Source organism: Alligator sinensis, unplaced genomic scaffold (assembly GCF_000455745.1).
Source record: "Alligator sinensis unplaced genomic scaffold, ASM45574v1 scaffold589_1, whole genome shotgun sequence".
In the NCBI taxonomy this organism is placed as follows: domain Eukaryota; kingdom Metazoa; phylum Chordata; order Crocodylia; family Alligatoridae; genus Alligator; species Alligator sinensis.
In genome coordinates, this window is record NW_005842881.1 from 38,099 (window position 1) to 48,105 (window position 10,007).

Below are 10,007 nucleotides of genomic sequence, written 5' to 3' on the forward strand. Positions count from 1 at the left end.
TCTGATACCATGTTGCACTGATTTAACTAAGCAAACTCATTCCAGGATCCTCTAGCGAGGCAATGAAATCAGAAGGGTGAGCAGAACCAGCAGGAAGGAAGGAAGAGAAAAACGAAGAGAAGGATTCAAGCAAAAGGAGCAAAAGGTAGTTAAAATAACATTCAAAGCAAAGGCGGAAAAGAGTAACCCAAGAAGAAACAGAAGTAAGAGAACGTAGCTGAGGGGGGAAAAAGGAACAATACAAGCAGCAGGACTTTTCTGCATTTTTCTCTCTTTCCTTTTTTTTATCCCTTCTTTCTTTCTTGGGGTTTTGTGAATCAACATGGGACAAAGGTTTACAAATGAGGAAGGGGACCAGGAAGATATCGATGTGGCCGAGTTGCAGGAGTGGTATAAAAAGTTTGTGGTGGAATGTCCCAGTGGGACGCTCTTCATGCACGAATTCAAACGCTTTTTTGGAGCGCAGTGGTACGCTCTTCATGCACGAATTCAAACGCTTTTTTGGAGTCCAGAATAACAAGGAAGCTGCGGATTATATTGAGAATATGTTCAGAGCCTTTGATAAAAATGGGGTAAGTGTCCTAAATCAAGAGTAGTGATGCAGGTCAGGTAGATCCATGACCAGCCTTGTTTTCCTTCTGAATTATGGCAATTGTCTTGGTTCACTGTAACACATTATTGTTTTTTAATGAAACTAAGGCCAAGTCAGTGATAGATTTGCCAAGGACGAAGCATGGTAGCCCCATAAGGACCTTCAGTGCCTCCCATACCTAACTGAAATTGCCCCATTTCGTTCTGAGAGCTGTATCGGAAACCTCAGAACCAGCGAAGGTCAAAACATTCTCTTACACATGTCCGAGTTTGGATTGAGATGCCTTGACAGTTTTGCCCAAACTTCCTCAAACAGTAGAGCCAGAAGAAGAGATAAACTCTGAGAAGTTATTTTCCTCTATGAGAAGTTATTTTCCCCTCATGGTACAGAAGGACGTATAGTGAATGAAGGTGGAACAAGTGTCCTACATTATTTCTGCACATTAAAATGTCCAAACTGCTGCCTCTCTTTTTGAGGAACTAGTGCTTGGAGTTGTTATATAGCAAGTAAAGTAACTTTTCTTAGGCTGCACCCAAAGTGCACCAAAGTCAGTGGAAAGAGGCATTTGGACCAGGTCTTGTAAGAGATCCTCACAGTTAGTATTTAATATATAACTAACTCAAAGCATGTGTGGACAAAATGCAGTCCTCTGCTCTCAGTCGCGCTCAAGCACTGCCCAAATTTGCTGTTTGGGGACTAATCCAGTGTTGAGATTATCGTTACCGGTTCAGATTCAAAGCCTCTCACTCATTCTAAATAGTTCTTAGCACTGAAAGTAGCCCCACTGATCTCACCCCTCATTTGACTTGCAAAGCACGGTGGCAAAATGATGCTTATTTTATTATTTATCTGTTCTCCAGCAGCAATGTGCAAGACACAAACAGAGCATCTCTGCCCTGAGGAGCTTCTAGATACTTGCTCTGTTACTGCAAGGGATTTTTATTGCCATGGCAATATGTGGCCCTTGGTGATGTCCGCTGTAATTAGGTGTCACCCCTGATGTTCTAATATCGCTATTCATAATAAGCCGATAAAGTTTTTTTTGTTTATAGGTGCATAATGGTCAGGGGACAGTATAGGAATCTACGCTGGGAAGACCAACCTGTCTTGTTAACTGCAGTTATGTTACAGACAGGAAAAACATTTTTACGGTGCTCCACATGCCAGTAATGATGGACAGGAGGAAGTTAAGCAATATTTGATTTGAAAGGCTCCAGAAGTGAGAGGTGGTTTGAATAATAAAAACATTATGCGCTTGACTGGCCATTGCCTGTCATCCATTGCAGAGGTCCAAAGTGGGTCTAAAATGCTCCTGTTCCCACTCGGTATCATATTCTGCCCACAACGTACTCCCTTTTTGCTGGTGAAATGACAACCAGTACTAGATCAGAGGTTTGCAGACTTCTTGTTGCATACTCCCTTCCAGATTTACCAGCTGCCTGTCTACCAACGTGCATTTTATATTTTAAGTCTTAGGTGCCAATTAGTATTATAACGAAAATTAAATTTGCCATTACACAATTTCTCCTACGTACCCCCGCCCCGAAGATGTCTTGCGTACCCCCAGGGGTACGCATACCACAGCTTGGGAACCCCTGCACTAGATGACACAAGGTCTCTACGTCTAATCTGTTGCACCAAATGTTAACGTTCTCCAGCGTTTTAGGCAGGCAGGCAGGCAGGCAGACCAAAAAGACAGACAGACACACAGGACTCTCCAAGAACTCCAAGGAAGTTTTGCACTGAAACGTAGTGTCAGTTCTGTGTCCACCTCTCTCAGGCTCATTTGAGGATCCCAGCCATAGTAGTTTATGATGATGACCATACGTATCAGTCAGTGGGCACATGAAGCACCCTCCTGCCCCAACTAGCCCGGGCAGTGTCTACACATGCGCTGCTGTGGAGATTTTTACTCTGCAGCAGAATAGTACTTGTATTTAGTAAAAGTACTATTCTGCTACAGAGTAAATTAGTTCACCTCAGCCTACTAGAGGGCACGTATAGATGCATGCGTGACATTTACTGCACAGTGAATTAATCTGCTGCACAGCAAACATCTCATGTAGATGCACCCGCTGTGAAATAAAGGGATGCTCAACATGGGCCTTGCATTAGACACAGAGGTCCCAGTCCTACTTCCACTGAAATCTTCCTGCTGTGGTTCCAGTGTCAGGAGGACCAGGCTCAGAGAAAAGGGTAACAGAAGAAAACCCAGAGAATGGAGATTTTGGCCAATCCAATTGGGCTGAGAAACAAGTTCCTACAAACCCCTACTAGCTACAGCTAGCTACAACTAGAGCCACGTGGAGGAAAGGGGACCCTGCAGAATCCCACTGATGTCAGTAGTCTGGCCATCTGTGTGAGCCAAAAGGTGTGTTTGTCACTGGGGGTGACTTTAGTTAAGTTTTCTATAGGTGTCTGTTTGGGCGCTAGCAGTGGACTGATGCTGCATGGGTGCACACACTAGCTGCAGCGAGGTAAAAGGGGCAGGGATTTCCTGTGCATCAGCTGTGTCGAGGGAACTGCCTCTGTGCGCATTCTTACCCCACGCTAGATGAAAGCTGAAGCCCTCAGTGGGAGAACAAAGTACCTACTTGGTGTGCACATGTTCTGAATTTGCCTAACTCGACTGAAAAACACACCTATTTTGCAGGGACCATGTGGCTTAAACACATACTTAGATTTAAGTTCATTAAATTAAGTTGCTTGAGTTGTCTGGCACCAAGGCACATGCTAAATTAGACAGTTGCATTTCTCTGGTTTAATGTTTTCTAGGGTTATTAGGAACAAGGGTGTTCAAAATTCTTAAACCATGTTTAGGGGTTTAGGTTGTAGCCGTGTTGGTCTAAGGACATAGGCAGACAAGAAGAGCACACACCAAATGCTGAAACTTCCTTAGCCTGACGAAGGGTTTTTGAACCCCTTTTGAAAGCTTGCTTAACAACTATTCTCCACCTATTTGGGTTGGTCTAATAAAATATATCAGATTCACCCAAGGAACCTTGTAAATCATGTTTATGCATTTATTGAGATGTTACACTGAGTTAACAGCATGGTTTATTCCTTATTATTACAAAAATTGTATTACATGTCCTTCTGCACAGAACCCTGTCCTAACTTGCCCAAACAGTAGTTTTTGAAGCTCAAACTGGGGCAAATCTAAAGACACGGGAGGAGTGGAGGACCGGTTCCCTGAAATCCAGGCTCTGTAAGCATCTCAAGCATAACATCAAAAGTCACTAAACACGTCTGGAAATGGAGGCCAGAACCTGTAATTTGACAGTGTCTCTCTTTATTGTGATATTTCTGTAGGAGAATACTTTTCCCCCCAATTTGCCTGTGATTATTTCCATGGGAGGAGACCCTGGCATGCATTAGAGCTGCTTTAGGTCCCCCTGGTGGAAGCTGGCAAGCATAAGTCTTTGCCAAGTTGAGTGCTGCAGGGGTGTAGTTAGCCCCGTTGGTCTGAACTCGAGCGGAAGCCTGGGCAGATGCAAGTACAGCAAAGCTTGCACCTCCGAAGGAACCAAGGTCCCCACTTGCCAATGCAAGTCCCAGCAAGTCCATGTGAGTACAACAAGGTGCAATGAGGAGCTTGTGTGCTGTCACTTTTAAGATCAGCATCATGAATGTCAGTTCTGCAGTGGAAGCATATATATAGTTCCTATTAATACTAGCAGATCAGCATGGCTATGAAAGGGATGTCAAAGCAGATACCTTTAATAACCATGTAGTACCAGTGGGTACATCTACACATGCACTTTACTGCGCATTAAGGTGTCACGTAAAAGCCTATGTGATTGTGCTGATGTGCAGCAAAATAGGCTACTGCACATTAAGCATCACTTTAAAACCATGCATATTCATTACGGCACATTAAGATCACCCGATGCACATTTTTTTAGTACCTCACATTGAAGGTACTAAATGTAATGTACACTACAAAAAATGCCTTAATGCACATGTAGACACACCCAGTATTCCCCATATATTGAACACGAGTGTAAGAGAATGTTGCTGCCATTGTAGTGTGCAAAAGCATAGAAAACAGAACACACACAGCACGCCAGACCGTTTAGTCTTCCCACCCAAACTGTTCCAGGGATGGGTATTAACAAGCGATTTCCACTTCTAGCATTTCAGAAATAAAGATTATGGTGCCCTGGCTGAGCCTTCCTTTCCCCATCTCTATCCTGGTCCCTGGTCATCAGCTAACAAGCCTGTACAACTAGCATTATATAGTAGGGTTTCCCTGTGTGGGAACTGTTGCAGGGAGGAAACAGTCCACAAATGGGAATACAGATCACTGACATTTCTCTCCAGACCTTTACATTGGATTTCCACATGGCAAGGATATCACATCTTCACTAAACCAGTGGGCCACCCCATTAATTGTTTTGTAGACTAGATCAGGGTTCATCTGGACATGGTTAACATTTTCCCCATGGCTGGAAATTCAGCCTGCTCCATGGTGATAGTTTCCAAACAACAGAGTAACAGAGGATGACATCCAGTTCAAGGGCCAATAAATGGCCTATGTGGCATCTCAATCCTACTTATGCTCAGAGTAAGGCTTAAATAGGAGCCAGGCTATGAGGAGGGATTTTTCTCCTTATGGAAATAAATAGAAAACCGTGTATTTTTTTCCTTGTATTTTTCCTTTAAACACAGTTACATGAGAGGTGAAAAAACCCACCAAATACCAGACACGTTCATAAAATGGAAGAATAGATTCAACAGCAGGCCCCGCATTGCACAATAAACGAATAGTCTTGAGAGCACCTCCTTTATAAATGAAAGGAAGCATATAAATAACCCCATCAGCAAGAGTAATGTGGTAGCAGCTTTGTCATCCTGGTTTTACACCCTTCCATTGGGTAGGACCAACCCAGGCTCCACGTGGTTGTCTCTCTGTTTCTGTAGGATAACACCATTGATTTTCTGGAGTACGTGGCCGCGTTGAATCTTGTCCTACGAGGAAAGCTGGAACACAAGCTGAGGTGGACGTTCAAAATGTACGACAAGGATGGGAATGGCTGCATAGACAAACCCGAGCTCCTAGAAATAGTCGATGTACGTAAGATTTACCTCTTTGATAGTAGTGTTTCAAAGACCCTTCTAAGACCTGGGAATGGTATGTGATGCACTGCGGACACGCTTATCAAGGACAGACTCTGTCTCAAAGAAGTAACAGTCGGAGTAGACGACATAGCGTGGAAGAAAAGATTATCATCCCCTGTTTCACAGGGAATAGGAGCCCCGGGACATAAAATGCCCTAGACAACACTCATTACTAGACAGGGGAAATTAGGGTAAGCACCTTGAAATCCTGACCCGCTGTTCAGTTTGACTGCGTCCATATTATTTACTGTTAGTAAGTGTTTGCACAAGTGAATTTTGTTCCTGCAAATGCCTAGAGAAAAGCTATTTTCTCTATGCTGATCAGCACTTACAGGTGAGGCAGGTTAGTTTGGCATGAACAGGAATACCCCTTCAGCATTGTGCCTTCTCCTCCTATTTCTTTGCTTTCGGTTATGCAGTCAGCACCAGAAACAATTTGATGTAATGTAAGTGACCAAGCCATAGGATCATAGGAAAGCAGGGCTGGAAGGGACCTCACAAGGTCCTCTAGTCCAGCCCCCTGCTCAAAGCGAAATATCATGAATAACAAAGAATGAATAGTCAAAGTCCACAGCTCATGGAAACTCAGTATTTGAAATATTATGGAGCATATTATCAGTAAAACACGTATGAAAAAGGAATATGGCCAAGTCTACATAGCAGGGGTACACAGTACGGGTATTAAGCCAGGCAACATCAGCTCTCCTTTGAAGGGGTTAAGGTTACACCTGTCTGGTCTAGCTATCGGATGCTCATCACTGTTGTATTTGAGCCCCTGATTCTCTTCTGGGAATGTCTACACGATCTCTCTCCAGCTGTGGAGCTACTTAGTCCTTGCAGCAGGCCTGGTCGTTAGCCAAAAACTTTGCCACTAAAACCAGCTGATCCTTCTTGCTGAGTGAGTCACGAGCAGCGGGTATGACAAAAAGGCCGGGCAACTCGGGGAGGGCAGGGAGTCCTGGGCAGGTTCGGTCTGAGTTTTAAGGTCGGCAAGAAATCAGGCAAGGCTCCATCATGTCCTTGCTACCTGCCTAGGAAGGTGCCAGACAAAACCCTTCAGCCTGATGAGCAAAACCAGTATAAAGAGGTCTTTGTCCCAAGAGTGGCTGGGGCACAGTGATAGCATTAGCAAGATACGTTTATGGAGGGGAAGCAGAGAAGATCTGTTTTGCTCTGGAGACAGAAAATAGAGCAGTGGCTCGGGGCGGCACGGTGCTTTTGATTACACCGCTCCTCAGCTGAGTAACTCCACAGATGCTAGGTTGGCCAGACACTTTATCACACTAATGAATCCCCTCTTAACCTGAGATTATATTAGGGGCCTGTCTAGTACTGCTCCTCATGATCTGTTTGGACAAATGTTGATGCTCAAATGCAAGGTCATTATCATTATTGAGCTTTTCTACAAGAGCTGCTGACTGAAATGCTTCTGTGGCATTTGTATGCAAAGGGTCTGTTCCCACCCAGGCTTAATTCGGTAGCAAAAGCTCCTACTGACTTCCACAGGAGTAGGATTGGGATCAGCACAGCAATCAGTGTAGAGGACTTTGCTGTTATTATTATTGCTATTATTGCTATCGCTATGGGTATCATTATTCTTACCTTGGTTGTTTGTTAAATCTTAAATGTTATATTCTTAAATGACAACAGCAGTAATAATAATAAGCGTGATTACCTATTGTCCCACACTTTGTGTCATCGCTTCCACCTGGCATAAGCAGATGTAACATGTACTTTTCCCATGTGGTGACACTTTATGTCCATCGTGCACTCACTTTTGTCCGATCAAAACGATGGCAAGGCCCCTACATCCAATAAGTTGCACTATATGTTAATCCTATCCATTTTTAGATAGATAGATCTGCCTCCCCCAGATCTGTCACTGACAAGTGTGGTCCTGAGCAAATGATTTTAACTTCTCAGCATGAGTTTTCCCATCTGTAACATGTGGGAAATAATACGTACATAGTCTGGGAGGAAGCATGGAGTTTAATTAAGGTGTGTAACAGACACAGGCAGGCAGCAAATAACATTAGCAACCCCTTATATTTTTATCTCTCCCTCCCTCTCAATGGATTCCACACTGAAATGTAAAACAAGTATGAACTCTGTGAGAAGAAATGGGACGTTTCCCTCCTTCTCATTTGGGTTCATCAGAGACCCATCTGGGCGCGCCTAGTGCTGGACACCTTCATCGAGCTAGTCAAGTTAGCAGCCTTTACAAGAGGCCTCTACATCTCGAGTGCTGTGTGAATCATTGTGCCTTTGTCTGCTAGCATGTTTCTATTCATAAGCTTCTTTCCTTCCAGTCTATTTATAGGCTGAAGAAAGTGTGCCGGGCCGAGACGGAGGAAAGGACTCCGCTGCTCACCCCAGAGGAGGTTGTGGAAAGGATATTCCAGTTAGTGGATGAGAACGGGGATGGTAAGAAGTCTATGGTTAAATTGGATTCCTGCTTTACGCAAACACACCTCAGCTGGCCAAGCACATTTTAACCAGAGTTTATTGATAATCAGTTCAGAGGAGGAGGGTCACCTTACTTGTATTAGTCTGACTGGGCCACGTTCTGCTTTCTTACATTAGGACAAATCTGAAGCCACTCCATCAAAGCCAACAATTGGTGGAGTGGAGGAGAACGGTCCCCATCATCTTAACATAATAGGATTTTAAAGTGGAAAATATATTCCATTTTATTCTATTCCGTGTTGCTTTTGAAACTGCACCCATCCCAGTCTCTGAGATCATCGGGTAGCCCAAAAGGCTGTTGTCCTGAAACCCTTGAATAGGCCTTACTCGAGCCTCGCATTAGCAAGAGTTTGCAGAATAAGCCTCACACGTCTCCTGCTATAGGAGGAGTTATATATCAAATGAACGTGCCACTTGATCTTAGTCAAAAGCCCCACCCCTGTGAAGGGTAGGTCTGAACATTGTTCTGGCTGTTAGGCTTCATCTGCAAAGGGAAGTTGCCCAGTATGTAGATATTCTGGAATAACTCCTCATTTGGACACTCTTGCAAAACAAAAGCAACTTCATTTGAGAATAATTCACAGATTTTGCAAGCTACCCCTTACAAAGAGGGTAGTTTCAGGCCCACCATGTTAAGGATCTCAAGCCCAGCCCCTAATAACGTACAAAGGACTGGTGCTAAACCGCTGGCCTCATTGTTAAGTTTTCATTTAATGGACAGAATATTATTTTTACTTGCTTTTCTCTTCTTTTTCATGTCCCTAAAACTTCCTGCTGCACTTTCCCTGCCTGTCTCTTTCTTCCTCATTTCTTCTACAGGGCAATTGTCCCTTGATGAATTCATTGATGGGGCACGGAAAGATAAGTGGGTGATGAAGATGTTACAAATGGATGTAAACCCTGGAGAATGGATCTCAGAGCAAAGGAGGAAAAGTGCTTTGTTTTAATAGAAGCCAGTTTCTGGTGTGGCTGGAAAGGTCTGATGCTGGCCACACTGATGGTTGTGTCACTTTGAGGATGTCATCACCCGCTAGCGGCAACTTTTCCTTCGTGACATGATCTCAGCATCCAAATGAAAACTCTTGAGTAGCTCAAGAAGCCATATTTTTGTATCTAAAACCTGGGCACTGAATGCATGGAGGACTGCTGGAGACTACTGTCGACAACCAATAGGTCCCTTTGTGTATATTTCCTCCTGGTTCTTCGGCTCACGTTTCTGATTGCACTTTAAAAGGAACTAACTTCTGATAGGATCCGGCAAGGGATAGTACTCTGAGCAGGGCTTGCTAGTCAGACAGCACAGCAGGACTGGCAGGATGCTTCCCTGCTGCAGTGGAATTGCTTTCCTTGTAGCTCAGTGTGCAATGCCTGCAGAGAGATGAACATATCAAACCCCAAAAAGCAAAAAACAGGACATTGATAGCAGACTGAGCTTCCTCAGGAGGTGTATTATAGACCCCTAGCATGCGTGTTTGAGTTATTTAACAAATTATGCCAAGTATAACTGCTGATAATCCAGCATCATTGGGTATCAGTATATCCTAATCCAAAATAAAAGTTATGTTACAGCTAGTGATACAATACTTTCTCTACCGGAAGCCAAAGCTGTATAAACAGTACAAGAAAATATATCATAAGCAAGAAGTGTATATATTGGCTGGGCAGATGGAGTACACCTTCTTTTCATCTCTCATTTCTTTAGGCCCAACTCTGCTCCCAATTTCTAATCTAGCCACTGATCCAGGGCTGATTTCTTCACGCACTGGTTCTAGTCTGAAAACACTGAATTTGTAGAAGTTTCACCGCCACGAACGGCAGTTGGTCTCTG

At 43.8% G+C, this 10,007-nt stretch overlaps 1 protein-coding gene across 1 annotated transcript; it reads left to right on the top strand.

Moving 5' to 3' along the window:
- The first annotated feature begins 322 nt into the window (after positions 1–322).
- Positions 323–9,228, top strand: GUCA1B (guanylate cyclase activator 1B). The gene is made up of 5 exons (XM_006035839.2): positions 323–426; positions 467–572; positions 5,516–5,665; positions 8,023–8,137; positions 8,999–9,228. Exons 1-5 carry the CDS (start codon positions 323–325, stop codon positions 9,124–9,126), a joined length of 603 nt encoding a protein of 200 aa, XP_006035901.1. The 3' UTR covers positions 9,127–9,228.
- Positions 9,229–10,007: the final 779 nt, after the last annotated feature.